This window comes from Maniola hyperantus, chromosome 27 (assembly GCF_902806685.2).
Source record: "Maniola hyperantus chromosome 27, iAphHyp1.2, whole genome shotgun sequence".
Lineage (NCBI taxonomy): Eukaryota > Metazoa > Arthropoda > Insecta > Lepidoptera > Nymphalidae > Maniola > Maniola hyperantus.
Genome location: NC_048562.1, coordinates 1,592,166 through 1,614,587, shown reverse-complemented (window position 1 = coordinate 1,614,587; position 22,422 = coordinate 1,592,166). Strand labels below are relative to the sequence as shown.

Here is a 22,422-nt window from a genome sequence, read left to right as displayed (position 1 = left end):
GACGTCCAAACCAATAGGCTATCACAGCTTCTCTATTTCTCATAATATGGCCAAAATACTCCAACTTCCGCAATTTTACCGTTTTCAAAATTTGAAGATTTGACAGTGAGTGACATAGAGGCTACATTTTAATTTCAAAAAATAAGAGATTCCTACGAAATTTGTAATAAGCTACCTGTGCAGAACTGGGGCAGGTCGTAAAAACCATAATAATCGAATAAATACACAAATTATTAATTACTTTGTCAAAAAGACTGAAAAATTAGGTCATATTATAGAGAACATTGTTATTTATTACCTTACGTACTCAAAAACTTAGATAGAGGCACGTTTTCAATAATTTTGAAATTCTACGAATTACTATGTAAAACAATTGGTATAAAAGCAGTCCTTAGTTGAGTCCGATCATTGTATCCTCGTGTCTGCACAATACAAACACTACAACATGAACACCTTCGCTGTTCTGCTGCTCTGCGTCCAAGCTTGCTTGGTACAGGTAAGGGAAAATATTTAGAAAATTATATTAATTAAGTACCTACCTAAGTAGTTTGAAAAAAGCTTTGTTAAAATAATTGAGGTTCATATTTCATTTATAATAAAAGATTTCAATTAAGAATTCTGGTATTAAGTAATCCAATTATTATTTTTTTTACACTAAATCTAGTGATAATACCTATCTTCTAGAGCTTATATTGCCTAGATCTAGCACAGTTTATATACAAAATACAAATGGAGATATTGTAAAATTGTTTTACCCATGTTCCAGAATGTATGGGGCCAGTACCTGCGTGGCGCTGAGCTTATTGGGCCAGCTTACGGTGGTTATCTCGGCGGTTATGCCGGTGATTGTGCCGGTGCTTACGGTCTGGGCGCTCCCTACGGACTCGGTATCGGCCCTTACGGCCTCGCTGACGGCGCTTACGGACTCGGTCTCGGTGCTCCGTTCGGTTGCGGCGCAGCTTACGGCGGAGAGGGCATCGGCGATGTAGCGGTCGCCGGTGAACTGCCGGTCCTTGGTACCACCCTGGTCGCCGGACAGGTGCCGATCTTGGGCGCCGTGGAGTTCGGAGGCATCGTGCCAGCCGCTGGCGGAGTGTCCATTGCCGGCAGCTGCGGCTGCGGCTGCAGGGGACCCTACCTCTACTGAGAATCTTATACCACTTGTATCTCTTAAATAAATTGACGAATTAAATGCATTATTAAACTATTTAGTTTTTTTACTATATATCTACGTTTATTATTCGCAACGCTATTGTGCCACAAACCTGTTGATTCAGTATAAAATTAAGAAAATGCTCAGGGATTTTTGGATCATGATTTACCGTTTTGCATGCAGACTTACCTACTGTATAGACGTACTTACTAGCTAATCCACCCCAGCTTGAAAGTGGAATTTTCAAAAATCGGTGAGGGGAAATTTGAATATTTGTTATTCCTTCAAGCTACAAAATGACTGCACGGATTTAATTTAAATTTAAAATGGAGATAGATTATGTCCTGAGTTAACATATTATAAGCTACATTTTACCTCGGAAAATTTATAGGTTTCTAGTTGCTAGTTCCCACTTGCAATTTTACTATCGAATCGCGAGGATTCTAAATATATAATAGGAAAAAGGTGGCTGACTGACTGACTGACTGATCTATCAAAGCACAGCCCAAACTACTGGATGGATCGGGCTGAAATTTGGCATGCAGATAGCCATTATGATGTAGGCATCCGGTAAGAAAGGATTTTTGAAAATTCAACACCTAAGGTCGTGAAATAGGGGTTTGAAATTTGTGTAGTCCACGCGGACGAATATTCAAATTTGAATATTTGTTATTCCTTCAAGCTACAATGACTGCACCGATTTAATTTAAATTTAAAATGGAGATAGATTATGTCCTGAGTTAACATATAAGCTACATTTTACCTCGGAAAATTTAAAGTTGCTAGTTCCCACTTGCCATTTTTGCCATACATTATGGTATAATAATAAATAATAATAAAAAAATAGTAATTTTACTATCAAATCGCGAGGAATCTAAATATAAAAAAGGAAAAAGATGACTGACTGACTGACTGATCTATCAAAGTACAGCCCAAACTACTGGACGGATCGAGCTGAAATTTGGCATGCAGATAGCTAGTGACGTAGGCATCCGTTAAGAAAGGATTATTGAAAATTGAACCCCTAAGGGGATTAAATAGGGGTTTGAAATTTTTGTAGCCCACGCAAACGAAGTCGCGAGCATAATGCTAGTCGCATATAGAGAGAGAGAGCCAGCGCGGTCCAGATCTTCGTTATTTTATAAAAGCTGAAAGTTTCTCTGCGTATTGTCCCCAACACTGCATCATGGTGGCTTTGGAATATAACAGGTACTAATAATAAAGGTGTCAAAATCTTACGTCACAGTATAAAGTCTATTTTTAGGGTTCCGTAGCCGAATGGCAAAAAACGGAACCTTTATAGATTCGTCATGTCTGTCTGTTTGTACGTCCGTATGTCACAGCCACTTTTTTCCGAAACTATTAGAGTTATACTGTTGAAACTTGGTAAGTAGATGTATACTGTGAACCGCATTAAGACTTTTATATAAAAATAGAAAAAAAAACAATAAATTTTGGGGTTCCCCATACTTCAAACCGAAACTAAATTTTTTTTTCATCAAACCCATACGTGAGGGGTATTTATGGATAGCTGTCTTCAAAAATGACATTGAGGTTTCTAATATCAGTTTGCGCGAGACACTTCCAAAGTGGTAAAATGTGTCCCCCCCCTTGTTACTTCTGAAATAAGAGAATGATAAAACTAAAAAAAATATATGATGTACATTACGATGCAAACTTCCACCGAAAATTGGTTTGAACGAGATCTAGTTAGTAGTTTTTGATTTATCGTGCAAAATGTGGGTAAAATACGATTGTACTACGGAACCCTCAGTGCGCGAGTCTGATTCGCACTTGGCCGGTTTTTTTTAATATCTTCTTCGGAATAGTAAAAGAAATCGCGTCATGCATTGCCAGATACTTAAGTGTCGTGGTAACCCCCTGCCAGACACCCTTAAACTTTTAAACTTAAAAACTGACTAACCCAGAATCTTGAAATTTGACAGCTAGGTTGGTCTGTTTCGATGTGGAGTCACAAAAAATATGAAGAGTAAGTAGGTATAGTACGCGATAGGTTGAAATGGCAACTGTGCGGGTGTGCGGGGCATCCCCCCACCTCATACCCCGATTACCATCTCGACCTGTCGCGTACTATACGTTATAGTCCGACAGGTTGAGCTGGCAATCGGGGTATGGGCCCGGTACACCCGCACGTCACTTGCGCTCGCCCGCACCGTATTAGCGCGAGAGCTGTGCGGGTGTGTGGGGCATTATTAGAGCTTATGCTCGCGACTTCGTCCGCGTGGACTTCTCAAATTTCAAACCCCTATTTCACCCCTTAGGGGTTGAATTTTCAAAAATCCTTTCTTACCGGATGCCTACGTCATAATAGCTATCATTCCAAATTTCAGCCCGATCCGTCCAGTAGTTTGAGCTGTGCGTTGATAGATCAGTCAGTCAGTCAGGCAGTCAGTCAGTCAGTCACCTTTTCCTTTAATATATTTAGATATAAGTCAATTGTTTTTATGCATAATAGTTTTTGATTTATCGTGCAAAATGTCGAAAAATACGACTGTAGTATGGAACCCGCGTTGCAAGAGCCTGACTCGCACTTGGCCGGATTTATTTATAAATATTTTATCTGGACACACATTGCCAGCAAAGAATTACCTACTCAGAATTGATTTCAAAAGTGATGTGTTATAAATTGACAGCCACACTCAGAGTCGCTAATCGTTACTTAATATTGAGTTAAAACAAGACATTTATGTGAGGTGAGAGATATAGCTCTGTCTCGTTTTAACTCTGTCTTAAGTAAGAATTAGCGACTCTGAGTACGGCTGTAGACGTGATTTCCTGCCTGAATCCGGTGTTTGATAACTAGTCAAATCAGTATCTTTTTAACAAACGTCAAAACACGCGCTTAGTAGGTATGCGAGGTTCTATGAAATACTGGCATGTGACGTCACAATGATTTGACATGCTTTTTTAGCTTAAAATCGAAAATTTAAAATGGTTATTATACTTAAAACCGAGACCAAAAGCAATCTATGTTCCTAAAACACATTATTAATTGTACTTTGCAATAAAGCACGAGGTAGCTACCTACCTAATGACAAACAAACACAAAGTGGGATTATAATGAATGAATGAAAAAAATCAAAATATAATTGCCAGTTCAGTTTATTGATCAGTTTTAGTAAGAACATTGTCATCAGGACTTCTTAGATGAAAGCACGTCCGTACCCGCAGCCACCGTAGGCCAGACCATCATAGCCGTAACCAAATGGACCAATAGCGGCGCCACAGCCCAGACCGTCATAGCCGTAGCCGAAGGGACCAATAGCGGCGCCGTAGCCGAGTGGGCCAGCGATACCAGCAGCACCCTCAGTCAATATAGCGACCTCTCCGTTGCCGCAACCGTACGCGACCGCACCAGCACCAGCAGTCGGCAGGGCGCCCTCTAGACCCACAGTTCCCAAGAACGGCAGAGCGCCGCGGACAGCGAGCTCTCCTGCATAAGCGTTCTCAGATAGCACGGAAACTCCATTCGGTGGGATAGCGGAGGCGCTGGCCACTGGGAGGCCGCCGCCGGAGAACGCGGGAGTGGTGACCCACTCGGCGCCGCAGCCGCAGGGAGCGCCGATACCGCCCCACGGAGCCCCGATACCGCCCCACGGAGCCCCGGCCCAGCCGGCGCCGATACATTGTCCGGAGATGGACTGCAAACAACAAAGACATTCTGTTTAAGCACCTGTAATTTTAGATTAAGGAAAGCAACTTCTATAAGTTTCATTTTGGTGGCATGGCATGATAAAATGAATTATTTTGCGATATCTACGAACCTGCATCACAAGAGCCTGAGCGCAGACGAAGAGTACGGCTTTGAAGACCATTTTGGATTGTTAATTCTTGGAGTTTAAACTACAGAATAATTTGAAAGCAATATTTAATTTCCTTTTATAGCTATGAAGTCAAAGTAAAACTTATCAAAATAGAAAATTATGTAAATTAAGTAATACTTAAAAATATCGTTCGATACTTAATAGCTCGGATTAATACACGAACGTGACTTTTGTAAAATTTATTTGTATGTTAGTAATATGAAGTTTAGCAATGGCTGTTACTAAGTCTTGTATATCAATAGTCGATATGTTATAAATTATTTATATCTGTCAATACGTAAAAACCGAAATTATGGTAGAAATTGCTACACACAAATTAATGGGTAATTATTATTTTATCAACAAGACAAAAAACTAAGCCATTTTGTAGAGATCCTATTTGTAAGACATTCTATTTGTAATATGATATTCCTACTTACTCAAAAACTTAGAGGCACGTTTTTAAAAATTTCGAAATTTTACGAATTACTACGGTAAACAATTAGTATAAAAGCACTCCCTAGTTGAGTCCGATCATTGTATCCTCGTGTCTGCACAATACAAACACTACAACATGAACTCCTTCGCTGTTCTGCTGATCTGCGTCCAAGCTTGCTTGGTACAGGTAAAGAAATTATTTAGAAAATTATATTAAGTACTTTAAACAAAGTTCTGTTAAAATAACCTGGGTTCGTTTCTCATTTTAAAACAAAAGATTTCAATTAAGAACTGGTATTAAGTGATCCGATTATCATAATTTTTACACTAAATCGTATAATAATCTTGTATAAATCTAGCACAGTTTATATACATATGAGTTTCTCATCAAATTAACTAATAATAAAATATTTGTCGATGTTCCAGAATGTATGGGGCCAGTACCTGCGCGGCGCTGAGCTCATTGGCCCAGCTTACGGCGGTTATCTCGGCGGTTATGCCGGCGATTGTGCCGGTGCTTACGGTCTGGGCGCTCCCTACGGACTCGGTATCGGCCCTTACGGCCTCGCTGACGGCGTTTACGGACTCGGTCTCGGCGCTCCGCTCGCTTACGGCGGATGCGGCGCAGCTTACGGCGGCGAAGGTATCGGCGATGTAGTGGTCGCCGGTGAACTGCCGGTCGCTGGTACCACCCTGGTCGCCGGACAGGTGCCGATCTTGGGCGCCGTGGAGTTCGGAGGCATCGTGCCAGCCGCTGGCGGAGTGTCCATTGCCGGCAGCTGCGGCTGCGGCTGCAGGGGACCCTACCTCTACTGAGAATCTTATCCCACTCGTATCTCCTAAATGAATTGACAAAATAAATGCATTATTCGAATTTTCAGTTTTTTTTATTTTAATATTTATTCTGTTGAGATATGAGTATTAAGGTGACGCAGGACGCTCGACCGAAATTGGCAGCGCACGTGGGTAACATTTTTGCTTTTCACTTGACATTGTATGAGAAAGTTGAGAGGCACGATGATTTTCACCGAAATCAAGCGCGCGAAAAGGGTTTATGAAAAGTATTTTTGAGAAAAAACTGCTGAATTTATGTTTGCAAAGTAAAGTTATTTCAACTAATGAATAAATAAACTACGTCTAATGATAAATTGTTTTAGAATTTTCATATCCCTAATCTTATTTATTTACGCCTAAAGTTGACATTAATTTAGTGTTAAAATAGGAATCTTTTGAGCCTCGTAACTTTTAAATCAATATTTTTTTCAATGTTTTATATATCAATAAACCTAGATAATGACGAGATAAATCGATATAATTCTTAGTTTTGTGCGTACTATATCGAATATTGTTGTAATTTCCCTCCTACGTTTGTATGAAGAAAGCACCGAACTGAGTCCCCTTAAGGTGACGCAGGACGCTCGACCGAAATTGGCAGCGCACGTGGGTAACATGTTTGCTTTTCACTTGACATTGTATGAGAAAGTTGAGAGGCACGATGATTTTCACTGAAATCAAGCGCGCGAAAAGGGTTTAGGAAAAGTATTTTTGAGAAAAAACTGCTGAATTTATGTTTGCAAAGTAAAGTTATTTCAACTAATGAATAAATAAACAACGTCTAATGATAAATTGTTTTAGAATTTTCATATCCCTAATCTTATTTATTTACGCCCAAAGTTGTCATTAATTTAGTGTTAAAATAGGAATCTTTTGAGCCTCGTAACTTTTAAATCAATATTTTTTTCAATATTTTATATATCAATAAACCTAGATAATGACGAGATAAATCGATATAATTCTTAGTTTTGTGCGTACTATATCGAATATTGTTGTAATTTCCCTCCTACGTTTGTATGAAGAAAGCACCGAACTGAGTCCCCTTAAGGTGACGCAGGACGCTCGACCGAAATTGGCAGCGCACGTGGGTAACATGTTTGCTTTTCACTTGACATTGTATGAGAAAGTTGAGAGGCACGATGATTTTCACTGAAATCAAGCGCGCGAAAAGGGTTTAGGAAAAGTATTTTTGAGAAAAAACTGCTGAATTTATGTTTGCAAAGTAAAGTTATTTCAACTAATGAATAAATAAACAACGTCTAATGATAAATTGTTTTAGAATTTTCATATCCCTAATCTTATTTATTTACGCCCAAAGTTGTCATTAATTTAGTGTTAAAATAGGAATCTTTTGAGCCTCGTAACTTTTAAATCAATATTTTTTTCAATATTTTATATATCAATAAACCTAGATAATGACGAGATAAATCGATATAATTCTTAGTTTTGTGCGTACTATATCGAATATTGTTGTAATTTCCCTCCTACGTTTGTATGAAGAAAGCACCGAACTGAGTCCCCTTAAGGTGACGCAGGACGCTCGACCGAAATTGGCAGCGCACGTGGGTAACATGTTTGCTTTTCACTTGACATTGTATGAGAAAGTTGAGAGGCACGATGATTTTCACTGAAATCAAGCGCGCGAAAAGGGTTTAGGAAAAGTATTTTTGAGAAAAAACTGCTGAATTTATGTTTGCAAAGTAAAGTTATTTCAACTAATGAATAAATAAACAACGTCTAATGATAAATTGTTTTAGAATTTTCATATCCCTAATCTTATTTATTTACGCCCAAAGTTGTCATTAATTTAGTGTTAAAATAGGAATCTTTTGAGCCTCGTAACTTTTAAATCAATATTTTTTTCAATATTTTATATATCAATAAACCTAGATAATGACGAGATAAATCGATATAATTTCTAGTTTTGTGCGTACAATATCGAATATTGTTGTACTTTCCCTCCTACGTTTGTATGGAGAAAGCACCGAACTGAGCTACCTTAAAGGTTCGTACGCACCTGAGCGGCGCGGCGCGGCGCTTCAGTCCGACTGCAGAACGCGTCACCTCAGGCCGCTCGACGGTGCCTACCGCACTACAACTTCAGTACGCGGCACCTCGCTTCACTTGCGCGTCACTTTTATACCCGTTCGCGTACGAGCAACAACGTCGCAAGATGAGCGACAGTGAAGAGGATTTGATTATTATTTCTTTGTTGTGCAGAAGAAGAACGAATTATCGAAGAGAAAAACCGGCCAAGTGCGAGTCAGACACACCCTGTAGACAGACGGACAGACAGACAGACAGACAGACAGACAGACAACAAAGTGATCCTATAAGAGTTCCGTTTTTCCTTTTGAGGTACGGAACCCTAAAATAGGGATTCGAGATTTGTGTAGTCCACGCGGACGACGTCGCGGGCATAAGCTAGTATAATATAAACACAAGTACAACAATAGGTAGGCATATTTCCGAAACTATTAATTCTACCTAGATGAAGTAGGTAGGTATAATATGTACAATATTATAGTTATTTAATCAGGATTATTTTTACCATTGATGTTTTCTCATAACGCTCGGAGAGACATTTATACATTTAGACACTGGGAAGGGGGGAAGCCGACATCCTAGGGGTTGGGACCTTTGAGGATATACTTCTAAGCGCATGAGGAACACGTCATGTGCCAAAAATTAAACCTACGTTATTTATTTTGAGGTCTATCTTGCCGATTCTTGCCTGTACTTTAAATACCTAACAAGATGCGCGTGTATCTTATTCGAGCGACGTACGCATACTGAAGCGCCGCGCCGCGCCGCTGGGTATGTCGCACTAGCGTCACTGCACTGCGCGTCGCTTCGCTGCGCTTCAAAATATTCTCTCCAGATGTGACGCGCGGCAACGCGCGGTGAAGCGTGGTGAAGCGCTGTGCAGCGCCGCTCTAGTGCGATATGCGCCATACAAAATGATAGAAATGATATTTTGAAGCTCTGTGCCGCGACGTGCAGCTCGCTGAAGCGCCGCGCCGCGCCGCTCAGGTGCGTACAAACCTTTCTTTAGCGAAATATTTCAGTAAGTAAATCCCGCATTTTATGTGATTCTCTCGCAAAATGTGCACGAACTGCACAGATACACACGACTATTACGTAGGATATATTTGAAAGTGTAGTCAGTTAACATAAGATGTGAAGATACTTAAAGCGAATGTAAATCCTCGATTCGTACTCGAGGATTTCAAGAGAAAACTTTTGGCTTCATAATTTCCCCAGTTTTGCATGGGTGGCATGGCATTTGTAATTTAAAATTAAACAGTCTTGTTACTGCCTAGGCAGCATTGAATAACCTTTTTTTTTAACGCTGGGAAATGCGTTTACGCATTCCCCCCTCCTGGCAACCAGCCAGCTAACCACCCAGCCAACCAACTGGATGGAAGGTATGTGGGACTCGCCGGCCGAGAGGCGACCGGAATACCCACTAAAACCCAGCGGCGCTCCTGCGCGTCGCCTGGTGACTGGGTCACGGGATCGCCGAAGCAAACCACCGCAACCCAGTCAGCGACATCCGCCGAGGTGGACTCTCCACCGGGGACCCCACTCACGAGGTCCCCACACCGCACGTCCGAGGCGCACCGACGAAGTGGGTGCGCCTTCCGACCCGGGGACCCAACGGACGACAACTGCACACTCCGCGCACGTCGCCCGCGTCCCATCCTCCGCCTCGTCCGCTGCGCCCTCTGCTAGGCAGAGGGACACGCGGAGAAACCTTCCCCCCTGCCAGGTCATTAGCCATGGCTAACAATATCCCCGAAGAGAGATTATTAGCCATGTTACCGGGGAGCATTGAATAACCTATGGCAAGTTTAACAATTATGAAGCTTTTTTTATTAAAAATCTATATCTATATTCTATACTTATACTAATAAATAAAACTGAATTGAATTTCTGCAAAATCGACATAACTACCTTAAATATGGTTATTGGAACTGTACCAAAACTGAAACACGTTATTAAAATTTTTGCCTGTCTGTCTGTTGTCTGTTTGAACGGGCTAATCTTCGAAACGGCTCAACCTATTTTGACGGGACTTTCACAGACAAGTGGAAGATTAACCAAGGAGTAACATAGGCTACTTTCTGTCCGACTTTCAAAAAAGAAGGAGTTATGTAGTTGTAGGTACGCTGAAATCTCCGAGATTTCTGAATCAATTCGCGTAATTTTTTTTAATTAATAGAGAAACTTTGCGATATTGACCCTTAAAAAACCGGCCAAGTGCGAGTCAGGCTCGCGCAATGAGGGTTCCGTACTACAGTCGTATTTTTTCGACATTTTGCACGATAATTAAAAAACTATGATGCATAAAAATAAATAAAAATCTGTTTTAGAATGTACAGGTGAAGACCTTTCATATGATACCCCACTTGGTATAGTCACTCACTTCGAAAGTTGAAAATACTCATTATTAGTTCATGACCACAATTTAATTTTTTTTGTGTGATCTAACCCTAAATTCACGGTTTTCAGATTTTTCCCCAAATGTCAGCTATAAGATCTAGCTACCTGCCAAATTTCATGATTCTAGGTCAACGGGAAGTACCCTGTAGGTTGACAGACAGACAGACAGACAACAAAGTGATCCTATAAGAGTTCCGTTTTTCCTTTTGAGGTACGGAACCCTAAAATAGGGATTCGAGATTTGTGTAGTCCACGCGGACGACGTCGCGGGCATAAGCTAGTATAATATAAACACAAGTACAACAATAGGTAGGCATATTTCCGAAACTATTAATTCTACCTAGATGAAGTAGGTAGGTATAATATGTACAATATTATAGTTATTTAATCAGGATTATTTTTACCATTGATGTTTTCTCATAACGCTTGGAGAGACATTTATACATTTAGACACTGGGAAGGGGGGAAGCCGACATCCTAGGGGTTGGGACCTTTGAGGATATACTTCTAAGCGCATGAGGAACACGTCATGTGCCAAAAATTAAACCTACGTTATTTATTTTGAGGTCTATCTTGCCGATTCTTGCCTGTACTTTAAATACCTAACAAGATGCGCGTGTATCTTATTCGAGCGACGTACGCATACTGAAGCGCCGCGCCGCGCCGCTGGGTATGTCGCACTAGCGTCACTGCACTGCGCGTCGCTTCGCTGCGCTTCAAAATATTCTCTCCAGATGTGACGCGCGGCAACGCGCGGTGAAGCGTGGTGAAGCGCTGTGCAGCGCCGCTCTAGTGCGATATGCGCCATACAAAATGATAGAAATGATATTTTGAAGCTCTGTGCCGCGACGTGCAGCTCGCTGAAGCGCCGCGCCGCGCCGCTCAGGTGCGTACAAACCTTTCTTTAGCGAAATATTTCAGTAAGTAAATCCCGCATTTTATGTGATTCTCTCGCAAAATGTGCACGAACTGCACAGATACACACGACTATTACGTAGGATATATTTGAAAGTGTAGTCAGTTAACATAAGATGTGAAGATACTTAAAGCGAATGTAAATCCTCGATTCGTACTCGAGGATTTCAAGAGAAAACTTTTGGCTTCATAATTTCCCCAGTTTTGCATGGGTGGCATGGCATTTGTAATTTAAAATTAAACAGTCTTGTTACTGCCTAGGCAGCATTGAATAACCTTTTTTTTTAACGCTGGGAAATGCGTTTACGCATTCCCCCCTCCTGGCAACCAGCCAGCTAACCACCCAGCCAACCAACTGGATGGAAGGTATGTGGGACTCGCCGGCCGAGAGGCGACCGGAATACCCACTAAAACCCAGCGGCGCTCCTGCGCGTCGCCTGGTGACTGGGTCACGGGATCGCCGAAGCAAACCACCGCAACCCAGTCAGCGACATCCGCCGAGGTGGACTCTCCACCGGGGACCCCACTCACGAGGTCCCCACACCGCACGTCCGAGGCGCACCGACGAAGTGGGTGCGCCTTCCGACCCGGGGACCCAACGGACGACAACTGCACACTCCGCGCACGTCGCCCGCGTCCCATCCTCCGCCTCGTCCGCTGCGCCCTCTGCTAGGCAGAGGGACACGCGGAGAAACCTTCCCCCCTGCCAGGTCATTAGCCATGGCTAACAATATCCCCGAAGAGAGATTATTAGCCATGTTACCGGGGAGCATTGAATAACCTATGGCAAGTTTAACAATTATGAAGCTTTTTTTATTAAAAATCTATATCTATATTCTATACTTATACTAATAAATAAAACTGAATTGAATTTCTGCAAAATCGACATAACTACCTTAAATATGGTTATTGGAACTGTACCAAAACTGAAACACGTTATTAAAATTTTTGCCTGTCTGTCTGTTGTCTGTTTGAACGGGCTAATCTTCGAAACGGCTCAACCTATTTTGACGGGACTTTCACAGACAAGTGGAAGATTAACCAAGGAGTAACATAGGCTACTTTCTGTCCGACTTTCAAAAAAGAAGGAGTTATGTAGTTGTAGGTACGCTGAAATCTCCGAGATTTCTGAATCAATTCGCGTAATTTTTTTTAATTAATAGAGAAACTTTGCGATATTGACCCTTAAAAAACCGGCCAAGTGCGAGTCAGGCTCGCGCAATGAGGGTTCCGTACTACAGTCGTATTTTTTCGACATTTTGCACGATAATTAAAAAACTATGATGCATAAAAATAAATAAAAATCTGTTTTAGAATGTACAGGTGAAGACCTTTCATATGATACCCCACTTGGTATAGTCACTCACTTCGAAAGTTGAAAATACTCATTATTAGTTCATGACCACAATTTAATTTTTTTTGTGTGTTCTAACCCTAAATTCACGGTTTTCAGATTTTTCCCCAAATGTCAGCTATAAGATCTACCTACCTGCCAAATTTCATGATTCTAGGTCAACGGGAAGTACCCTGTAGGTTTCTTGACAGACAGACAGACAGACAACAAAGTGATCCTATAAGGGTTCCGTTTTTACTTTTGAGGTACGGAACCCTAAAAATTGATTCCAACTCCTCAACCCTGGTGCTGCAGGGGTCCTGACCACCAAAACTGATGGGATTTAGAAATTGTCAGTTATAAATCGTTGAACTCGAGGACCCAACTCCTCAACCCTGATGCTGTAAGGAATCGCATTCCCAAATCGTGGTGACCCCACGAGATATTTAAATGATCATCCGTTTTATATTTTTATAAAATTTGGTATTAAAGTAGTTTTGATAACTGCAAAAGTGTCGCTACTAGATGGCATAAACAGTCACTTCAGTACTGAGTGAACATACTTACATGTCACAAACTTCGTCACTGACAGCAAGCGAGCCGTATCTTAGTGGTTCGGGCGCGATCCCATGGAGACGCGGGTTCGATTCCTGCCGGTCCGCAATTTTTGAAACACTTTAAAAATTATAAAATACTAGTTGACTAGCTGATGCCCGCGACTTCGTCTGCGTGGATTTACATTTTTCAAAATAACACGGGAAATCTTTGATTTTCCGTGATTGAATAACAAACATCCAAACATCCACACTTTCACATCAGTACCCTTTATTATAAATGCGAAAGTGTTTGTTGGTTTATTGGTTGGTTGTCCTTCAATCACGTCGCAACGGTGCAATAGATTGACGTGATTTTTTGCATGGATATAGATAAAGACCTGGAGAGTGAGATAGGTTACTTTTTAGCCCGGAAAATCAAAGAATTCCCACGGGATTTTTAAATACCTCTAACGATAAAAACCAACAAACAAACACACTTTCGCATTGATGAATTTCGGCCTTATGAAGCAAACAAATTCTATGTTTCTGAAATAAATCCCGTAAAGGATCACCCTGGCTGTCTAGTGCGGAAATACAGCCAGTATTCATGGCACCATTACACGTGGGCATGATTTGCAGTAATTAGATAAGCCTAGCTTTAAGTTTTATGGTAACATTTTCACGATATTGCATAAACTCTAATATCTCAAGAGTTTGTAGAAAATAAATAGGTAGGTAGGTACTTAGAAAATCTTGTAAATATAACTTTTTTTGAACTATAAAGACGTTCTTATTTAGGAATTTTCATAATTTTCTAAAGATTCGTCATGCAAATAACACAATTAGGTATTCGGAAAATTTCATAAGTAACTACTTAGGAATTAAGCCTTTGTAATGTATTTCACAACTAAATAATACCTTGCCTGAATGGCTATAAAAGTTTTTATATATAAAAAGAACTTTTATAACTTTTTGCAAAAGTTTGTAAACCACATTTTTCACTGTGAAGTGGTAGGTTTGGCATAAACCATTTCAAGAAAAAAGTTTTAAATCGATAAAATTAAAATTAAACAAAAAATTTTTAAACCCTCGATACAAAAACTTACTTTTGAGAGATTTTTGTGTCGGGGGTTTATAAATTTTTAATTTAATATAACTAAACAACTGTAAATACTTATACATGTGAGTGCAAGTGGGACATTTCGATATACTATAGTGAACTCAAAATATATGCTTCAGTTCAGTTTATTGATCAGTTTAAGTAGGAACATCGTCATCGGGACTTCTTAGAAGAAAGCACGTCCGCATCCGCATCCGCCGAGAGCCAGACCATCATAGCCGTAGCCGTAGCCGAAGGGGCCAATAGCGGCGCCATAGCCGAGTGGGCCAGCGATACCAGCAGCACCCTCAGTCAACATAGCGACCTCTCCGTTGCCGCAACCGTACGCGACCGCACCAGCACCAGCAGTCGGCAGGACACCCTCTAGACCCACAGTTCCCAAGAACGGCAGAGCGCCGCGGACAGCGAGCTCTCCTGCATAAGCGTTCTCAGATAGCACGGAAACTCCGTTCGGTGGGATAGCGGAGCCGCTGGCCACTGGGAGGCCACCGCCGGAGAACGCGGGAGTGGCGGCCCACTCGGCGCCGCAGCCGCAGGGAGCGCCGATACCGCCCCACGGAGCCCCGATACCGCCCCACGGAGCTCCAGCCCAGCCGGCGCCGATGCACTGTCCGGAGATGGACTGTAAACATAAAAAAATTGATTTTCGTTATGAACTTGAAAAAGTAATCTGAACAAAACCACTAGGTACCGTGAGTCTCTCACAGATTAACACACATCCTATATACTTGTAGATATTGCGTGTAAGTTCTCTATAGAAAATAGAACGTAGAGTCGCACTAGTAAAGGGAAATTACCACGGGATCCTAAAACACCTAAATCCACAAGGATAAAGTCGCGGGAGTTCTAGATACGTGGAAAATCAAGATGCGGCTGTCCAACATCTGTCTGCAGCGGATGCGCGACTACTTCGGTCACATTGCTAGGAAAATCGCGAATAGCATGGAAAAACTGCTGATCACTGGCAAGATCGGAGGAAAGAGACCCTGCGGACGAAGCCCGAGACGTTGGTCCGACATACGAGAAGCGGTCGACACACCCTTCTGCAATGCCTTGCGTACGGCCTCCAACAGGGAAAAATTGCGCAACATCGTTAAGAAGGGGACATCGCGAGGGAGCCACGATCCTCAAAATTGAGGGACCGACGCGAGAAGAAGAAAGTCGCGGGAATCAGCCAGTGAAAAATATAACTATGGATTCTTTCGTGCAAAATTTTACTAACCTGCATCACAAGAGCCTGGGCGCAGACGAAAAGTACAGCTTTGAACGCCATTTTTAATTGTTTACTCCTCGAGTTTGAACTTGAGAATAAATCCATAAGTAAAATATAACCTTTTATACTAATTGGATATGTAATAGAAACCTTATCATGTAGAGTGTTATGAAAAGTACCCAATTATGATTGAGGAGGAAGACCTAAGTATTATTATCTCAAGGCACGTGACTTTACTAAGTTTTGTTAGTATGTCAGTAATCAAAATGTTTCAATAGGACTTCGATTTAAAAATCTCTGTTTCTCTGTTACTGAGGTTAGCAATTTAGTACTTACTTATTATATTTAATATAATCCTAATATGTTTTAATACGAAAACATTCAGATAGGCACGTTTTCCAATATTTCGAAATAATCTAACTCTAGGTAATTCTACATAATGGTTGGTATAAAAGCACTCCCTAGTTGAGTCCGATCATTGTATCCTCGTGTCTTCACAATACAAACACTACAACATGAACTCCTTCGCTGTTCTGCTGCTCTGCGTCCAAGCTTGCTTGGTTCAGGTAAGGGAAATTATTGAATTCTATTAATTTTAATAGAAACCGACCAAGTGCGTGTATGATACTCGCGCACTGAGGGTTCTGTACTCAGATAGTTTTTTTACGACATTTTGAACGATAAATCAAATTTTAGAAATAACAATTGTAGCGAACTATTTTAATTTGTCATTTTAGCAAACACTATAACAATCACCATAATTTAATTAAGTATGTACAATTAATTTACATTTAAAAACCATAATATTTTAGAGAAAAGAATATTTTATAGGTACTAATTTTTAAAATAAATCTTTTAGTTAGTGTCCGCATCAGGCCATCGGGATATGAGGCGGGGGGACGCCCACACACTCGCACGTCACCCGCGCTCGCCCGCACCGGGTTAGCACGGGGGATGTGCGGGTGTGCGGGGCATTCGCTCCCCGATCGCCATTTCGACCTGTCGCGTACATAATATTATGTTGTCGTAAGCCAAGAGCGATTTTAATTAATTAAATTGTTTTACCCATGTTCCAGAATGTATGGGGCCAGTACCTGCGCGGCGCTGAGCTCATTGGCCCAGCTTACGGCGGTTATCTCGGCGGTTATGCCGGCGATTGTGCCGGTGCTTACGGTCTGGGCGCTCCCTACGGACTCGGTATCGGCCCTTACGGCCTCGCTGACGGCGCTTACGGACTCGGTCTCGGTGCTCCGTTCGGTTGCGGCGCAGCTTACGGCGGAGAGGGCATCGGTGATGTAGCGGTCGCCGGTGAACTGCCGGTCCTTGGTACCACCCTGGTCGCCGGACAGGTGCCGATCTTGGGCGCCGTGGAGTTCGGAGGCATCGTGCCAGCCGCTGGCGGAGTGTCCATTGCCGGCAGCTGCGGCTGCGGCTGCAGGGGACCCTACCTCTACTGAGAATCTTATACCACTCGTATCTCCTAAATGAATTGACGAAATAAAAGCATTATCCGAATTTTTTGAGTTTTTACTTTACTTACATTTATTTGTGATACCTAGCACCATAGTTATGAAACAAGCTGTGCTATCAGCCAAAGCGATTTCGACAGAAACCTTTTTTTCATCATAATTTCGCCAGTTTTGCATAGGTAGGATTTTATTTATTTATTTAATCTATTGTACTATATGTAAGCTGTGATAGCCTAGTGATTTGGACGTCCGCCTTCTAATCGGAGGTCGGGGGTTGGATCCGGGGCACGCACCTCTAACTTTTCGGAGTTGTGCGTTTTAAGTATAATTATTTAAAACGCACATAACTCCGAAAAGTTAGAGGTGCAATATCACTTGTTTTAACGATGAAGGAAAACATCGTGAGAAAACCTGCATGCCTGAGAGTTCTCCATAATGTTCTCAAAGGTGTGTGAAGTCTACCAATCCGATTGCAATAGCAATTGTGCCCTAATCAAATTAATGTTGCAATTAGTTTATTATAAAAGGTAAAACCCTCGATAAGCCGCTGCGCGTTGTGGTTACTATTTAACATCATTTCTGGTATGTTTATATTATGGAGAATACTCAGTCATTCAGTTTGTTCACGATGTTTTCCTTCACCATTGAAGCAAGTTATATTGTAATCGCTTACGCAGATATTGTCTAGAAGCAGGCGTTACTTTGCGGAAGTCCATGATATACAATGAACCAAAATTTAATTTTTGCAATTGTGCATTGTAAGGTCTACATCTCCTGAGGATGCTCCGGTATCGGCGCGAAACGTGCGTCGAGTGTGTTTGGGATTTGTGTGGTGCTGCGTGGTGGTGGTGCGTATTGCTTGCCTGGTGGCTGCTTCATCCTGCATGTTTAGCAGTGGGAGGGCGAGCGGTGCATTTTGCATGCTGCATGTTGCACCATACAGATTCGACCTGTTTCAGCGGATTATGGCATATTAAGCTTTTGGTTCATTGCTTACGCAGATTACTCCGAAAAGTTAGAGGCCGACGTCCACCGCTTTTTAAAATAAGGGCGGTTTCAGACTAGCGTATCTTTTTGCGCGTATACGGTCGTTTCAGCATCCGAGCTTACACGCGCGCTACATACGCGCTTCAAAAAACCGGACGCGCGTATACGGGCATATTTCGGCGTGTGCGCTCGAACCGGTGGCCCGGTGGGTGGTGGTCTATCGCGGCTCGCGCTTATACGAGCTTAGAAGCGCGTCAACGCTCGTACGAGTTGAGCGTGTGCCAAAAGGCGCGCCTATACGCGCCTACATGCGCTTCCAAAAACGAGCTTATACGCGCGTATAATACGCTAGTCTGAAACCACCCTAACGCTTGTTAAGAATCATCTATACCTACTCTATACTAATAAATAAAATTGAAGTCTGTCTATAATTTCGAAATAACTACCTCATATTAAGCTCATATGGTTATTTGAACTGTACCATAACTGAATCACTCATTTTTAAAATTTTTGTCTGTCTGTCTGTCTGTTTGAACGGGCTAATCTTCGGAACGGCTGAACCTATTTTGACTGGACTTTCACAGACAAGTAGAGGATTAATCATGGAGTAACACTACAAGGCTACTTTTTAACCGACATTCAAAAAAGGAGGTGTTGTGTCTTTCTACCTAGGTATGTAGGTACCTACACCAAAATCTCCGAGATTACTGAACCGATTTGCGTAGTTTCTTTTTAGTCCATTATTTAGAGAAACTTTGCAACAAATTTCCATAAAAAAATTGGATTCCAACTCCTCAATCCTGATGCTGCACAGGGACCTGATCACCTAATTTGATGGAATTTAGAAACTGTCGGATATTAATTAATATTGGAGATAGGTACCTACTAAGTGAAGACTATCGTTGAGCTCGAGGACCCAACTCCTCATCCCTGATGCTGTAAGGAATCGCATTCTTAAATCCACGGGTGATGCTACGGGATTTTAAAAAAATCATGCGTTTAAATGTTTTTACGAAATTTTGTATTGAGAGATCTTGCATCTCGGGGACGGGCTAGCACGGATAGGCTACTTTTTGTCCTGGAAAATCAAAAGCTCCCACGGAATTTTTAAAAATCTAAATTCACGCGGGCGAAGCCCCGGGCATCAGCTAGTAGGTATACTTTATAGTGCCTAAATTCCTCAGTGCAATTCAATAAGGGTTTCATTGTATTCAAAACATTCCAGGAGGAATGTTTATAAGTAGGTAGATTCTACACATTTATAGCCATATTTTGGTCATATCATTACCCATATTGTAATGCGAAAGTGTGTTTGTTTGTTGGTTTGCCCTTCAATGAAGTCGCATCGGATCAACGTGATTTGAGTGACATAGGCTACTTTTTGTCCCGGAAAATTAAAAAGTTCGCACGATATTTTTAAAAACCTATATATCCACGAGAATTAAGTCGAGGGCATCAGCTAGTAGGTATAATATAATTGGTAACAAAATTAAATAGGTATAGTAAAACCAAAATAAATGCTTCAATTCAGTTTATTAATCAGTTTAAGAACATCGTCATCAGGACTTCTTAGATGAAAGCACGTCCGCATCCGCATCCGCCGAGCGCCAGACCATCATAGCCGTAGCCGTACCCGAAGGGGCCAATGCCGGCGCCATAGCCGAGTGGGCCGGCGATACCAGTAGCGCCCTCAGTCAATATAGCGACCTCTCCGTTGCCGCAACCGTACGCGACCGCACCAGCACCAGCAGTCGGCAGGACACCCTCTAGACCCACAGTTCCCAAGAACGGCAGAGCGCCGCGGACAGCGAGCTCTCCTGCATAAGCGTTCTCAGATAGCACGGAAACTCCGTTCGGTGGGATAGCGGAGCCGCTGGCCACTGGGAGGCCGCCGCCGGAGAACGCGGGAGTGGCGGCCCACTCGGCGCCGCAGCCGCAGGGAGCGCCAATACCGCCCCACGGAGCCCCGATACCGCCCCACGGAGCTCCGGCCCAGCCGGCGCCGATGCACTGTCCGGAGATGGACTGCAAACAACACAAAAATGGTCAAGTACCTGTCATCTTATAAAAACTTACATGAACTTTATATGCTCGTTTTTGGTACTTGGTAAGTTTGGTTTGTCTACGAACCTGCATCACAAGAGCCTGAGCGCAGACGAAGAGTACGGCTTTGAAGACCATTTTGAATTGTTAATTCTTCGAGTTTAAACTTGAGAATGGTTCAAAAACTAAAATTATTGGCTTTTATACAAAAATAATCTAAGACATTATCATTATTGCAGTATTTTTTGTTACGTAATTATTGTTATTGAATATTTACATATTGAAGGTACGTGACTTATGGAAGATTTGGTTTGTATGTCAGTAGGAAGAGCGAATTTTTTTAATAAATTTCACTAAGTGTGGTTGGTAAACCATTTATAAATAATCTAGGCTTTTCAAAAATTCTAAAACACTTTGATAGGCACGTTTCAAAGCTTTCGAAATAATGAACTTACATCCTAAGATATGAAATGCAGTTGGTATAAAAGCGTGCCCTAGTTGAGTTAGATCATTGTATCCTCGTGTCAGCACAATACAAACACTACAACATGAACTCCTTCGCTGTTCTGCTGCTCTGCGTCCAAGCTTGCTTGGTTCAGGTAAGGGAAAATATTAATTTAGGTAAATTAAAGCAATCGACCATGTGCGAGTCGCACACGAAGGGGAATACCATCGCACAAGGCATAACCATTTTTAGGGTTCCGTACCTCAAACGGAACCCTTATAGGATCACTTTGTTGTCTGTCTGTCTGTCTGTCTGTCAAGAAACCTACAGGGTACTTCCCGTTGACCTAGACTCATGAAATTTGGCAGGTAGGTAGATCTTATAGCTGACATTTGGGGAAAAATCTGAAAACCGTGAATTTAGGGTTAGATCACACCAAAAAAAAAAAAATTGTGGTCATGAACTAATAATTAGTATTTTCAACTTTTGAAGTGAGATAACTATATCAAGTGGGGTATCATAATATGAAAGGCCTTCATCTGTACATTCTAAAACAGATTTTTATTTATTTTTATGCATCATAGTTTTTGAATCATCGTGCAAAATGTCGAAAAAATACGACTGTAGTACGGAACCCTCATTGCGCGAGCCTGACTCGCACTTGGTCGGTTTTTTTTAATTTTCGTGGCAGCCATTATGAAATGTTTCTTAGATTGTTAGATATAGCAGCAATAAAAAATATTTTTACACATTCTGTGAACAGTTTAACTCTCTAGTCTTTAACTGTTACGGTTCACGAGATACAGCCCGCTGAAAGACAGATGGACAGCAGAGCTTAATAATAGGGTCCCGTTGGCACCCTTCGGGAAGGATCACTAGATAATAATAATATTGTTGTTGTTTTCTGATGTTCCAGAATGTATGGGGCCAGTACCTGCGTGGCGCTGAGCTCATTGGCCCAGCTTACGGCGGTTATCTCGGCGATTATGCCTACGGTCTGGGCGCTCCCTGCGGACTCGGCGTCGGCCCTTACGGCCTCGCTGACGGCGTTTACGGACTCGGTCTCGGCGCTCCGCTCGCTTACGGCGGATGCGGCGCAGCTTACGGCGGCGAAGGCATCGGCGATGTAGTGGTCGCCGGTGAACTGCCGGTCGCTGGTACCACCCTGGTCGCCGGACAGGTGCCGATCTTGGGCGCCGTGGAGTTCGGAGGCATCGTGCCAGCCGCTGGCGGAGTGTCCATTGCCGGCAGCTGCGGCTGCGGCTGCAGGGGACCCTACCTCTACTGAGAACTGAGTAACTCTATACTGTATTAAAAGAATTGACTAATTCGAAAAATACGAACGATTTGGCATATTTTTTTTCTTTTATTTCGAAACCTTATTGAAAACTAGATCTAAGCAGTAGAATATTATGGCATTTAAATAGGTACTTACCTACTAGGTATTAGCAAAAACCAAATTTCAAAATAAGCTTAATAGATTAGGTATAAGTACCTACATACCTTCCTAGTCACATTTTCAAAATGGTCTTTCGAGTCCTTTAAACCTTTGTTATTTTATAAAAGCTGAAAGTTTCTCTGCGTACCTACACCTATGTATGTTACCTGCTATCTCCCAAAGACACCATGATCCAAACAACCATCATACACACAACACACAGTAATT

General features: G+C 42.0%; 7 protein-coding genes across 9 annotated transcripts in view; 3 read left to right on the top strand and 4 right to left on the bottom strand.

Moving 5' to 3' along the window:
- Positions 1 to 22,422, bottom strand: part of LOC117994789 (uncharacterized) — a 140,481-nt gene that overhangs the window by 13,096 nt on the left and 104,963 nt on the right. The gene's annotated exons all lie outside the window — the stretch shown is intronic.
- On the top strand, positions 336 to 6,289 carry LOC117994816 (chorion class CA protein ERA.1-like). Of its 3 annotated transcripts, none has more exons than XM_034982786.2 (2): positions 336 to 496; positions 767 to 1,225. In XM_034982786.2, exons 1-2 carry the CDS (start codon positions 446 to 448, stop codon positions 1,145 to 1,147), a joined length of 432 nt encoding a protein of 143 aa, XP_034838677.1. In that variant the 5' UTR covers positions 336 to 445; the 3' UTR covers positions 1,148 to 1,225. The 3 variants fall into 3 exon arrangements, with proteins under 3 accessions (XP_034838677.1, XP_069364124.1, XP_069364123.1); XM_069508023.1 differs by lacking the exon at positions 767 to 1,225 and adding an exon at positions 5,842 to 6,289 and having other exon boundaries at positions 417 to 496; XM_069508022.1 differs by lacking the exons at positions 336 to 496; positions 767 to 1,225 and adding exons at positions 5,442 to 5,602; positions 5,842 to 6,289.
- On the bottom strand, positions 4,261 to 5,098 carry LOC117994812 (chorion class B protein M2410-like). The gene is made up of 2 exons (XM_034982781.2): positions 4,939 to 5,098; positions 4,261 to 4,815 (listed from the first exon to the last, which is right to left on the bottom strand). Exons 1-2 carry the CDS (start codon positions 4,987 to 4,989, stop codon positions 4,318 to 4,320), a joined length of 549 nt encoding a protein of 182 aa, XP_034838672.1. The 5' UTR covers positions 4,990 to 5,098; the 3' UTR covers positions 4,261 to 4,317.
- On the bottom strand, positions 14,709 to 15,982 carry LOC117994810 (chorion class B protein PC10-like). Its single transcript, XM_034982777.2, has 2 exons — positions 15,822 to 15,982; positions 14,709 to 15,221 (listed from the first exon to the last, which is right to left on the bottom strand). The coding sequence occupies exons 1-2, from the start codon at positions 15,915 to 15,917 to the stop codon at positions 14,766 to 14,768; spliced, it is 552 nt and encodes a 183-aa protein (XP_034838668.2). The 5' UTR covers positions 15,918 to 15,982; the 3' UTR covers positions 14,709 to 14,765.
- On the top strand, positions 16,218 to 17,327 carry LOC138404305 (chorion class A protein Ld2/Ld41-like). The gene is made up of 2 exons (XM_069508026.1): positions 16,218 to 16,378; positions 16,889 to 17,327. Exons 1-2 carry the CDS (start codon positions 16,328 to 16,330, stop codon positions 17,267 to 17,269), a joined length of 432 nt encoding a protein of 143 aa, XP_069364127.1. The 5' UTR covers positions 16,218 to 16,327; the 3' UTR covers positions 17,270 to 17,327.
- Positions 19,785 to 20,562, bottom strand: LOC138402211 (chorion class B protein PC10-like). The gene is made up of 2 exons (XM_069508011.1): positions 20,399 to 20,562; positions 19,785 to 20,293 (listed from the first exon to the last, which is right to left on the bottom strand). Exons 1-2 carry the CDS (start codon positions 20,447 to 20,449, stop codon positions 19,838 to 19,840), a joined length of 507 nt encoding a protein of 168 aa, XP_069364112.1. The 5' UTR covers positions 20,450 to 20,562; the 3' UTR covers positions 19,785 to 19,837.
- On the top strand, positions 20,750 to 22,111 carry LOC117994818 (chorion class CA protein ERA.1-like). The gene is made up of 2 exons (XM_034982789.2): positions 20,750 to 20,910; positions 21,673 to 22,111. The coding sequence occupies exons 1-2, from the start codon at positions 20,860 to 20,862 to the stop codon at positions 22,042 to 22,044; spliced, it is 423 nt and encodes a 140-aa protein (XP_034838680.1). The 5' UTR covers positions 20,750 to 20,859; the 3' UTR covers positions 22,045 to 22,111.

Bases quoted from the DNA above. Each gene is read 5' to 3' on its own strand.
- LOC117994816 (XM_069508023.1), top strand. From the start codon at position 446: ATGAACACCTTCGCTGTTCTGCTGCTCTGCGTCCAAGCTTGCTTGGTA. The intron at 497-5,841 runs GTAAGGGAAAAT...TCGATGTTCCAG, and splicing joins TCCAAGCTTGCTTGGTACAG to AATGTATGGGGCCAGTACCT.
- LOC117994812 (XM_034982781.2), bottom strand. From the start codon at position 4,989: ATGGTCTTCAAAGCCGTACTCTTCGTCTGCGCTCAGGCTCTTGTGATG. The intron at 4,816-4,938 runs GTTCGTAGATAT...TGTTGTTTGCAG, and splicing joins CTCAGGCTCTTGTGATGCAG to TCCATCTCCGGACAATGTAT.
- LOC117994810 (XM_034982777.2), bottom strand. From the start codon at position 15,917: ATGGATTTATTCTCAAGTTCAAACTCGAGGAGTAAACAATTAAAAATG. The intron at 15,222-15,821 runs GTTAGTAAAATT...TTATGTTTACAG, and splicing joins CCCAGGCTCTTGTGATGCAG to TCCATCTCCGGACAGTGCAT.
- LOC138404305 (XM_069508026.1), top strand. From the start codon at position 16,328: ATGAACTCCTTCGCTGTTCTGCTGCTCTGCGTCCAAGCTTGCTTGGTT. The intron at 16,379-16,888 runs GTAAGGGAAATT...CCCATGTTCCAG, and splicing joins TCCAAGCTTGCTTGGTTCAG to AATGTATGGGGCCAGTACCT.
- LOC138402211 (XM_069508011.1), bottom strand. From the start codon at position 20,449: ATGGTCTTCAAAGCCGTACTCTTCGTCTGCGCTCAGGCTCTTGTGATG. The intron at 20,294-20,398 runs GTTCGTAGACAA...TGTTGTTTGCAG, and splicing joins CTCAGGCTCTTGTGATGCAG to TCCATCTCCGGACAGTGCAT.
- LOC117994818 (XM_034982789.2), top strand. From the start codon at position 20,860: ATGAACTCCTTCGCTGTTCTGCTGCTCTGCGTCCAAGCTTGCTTGGTT. The intron at 20,911-21,672 runs GTAAGGGAAAAT...CTGATGTTCCAG, and splicing joins TCCAAGCTTGCTTGGTTCAG to AATGTATGGGGCCAGTACCT.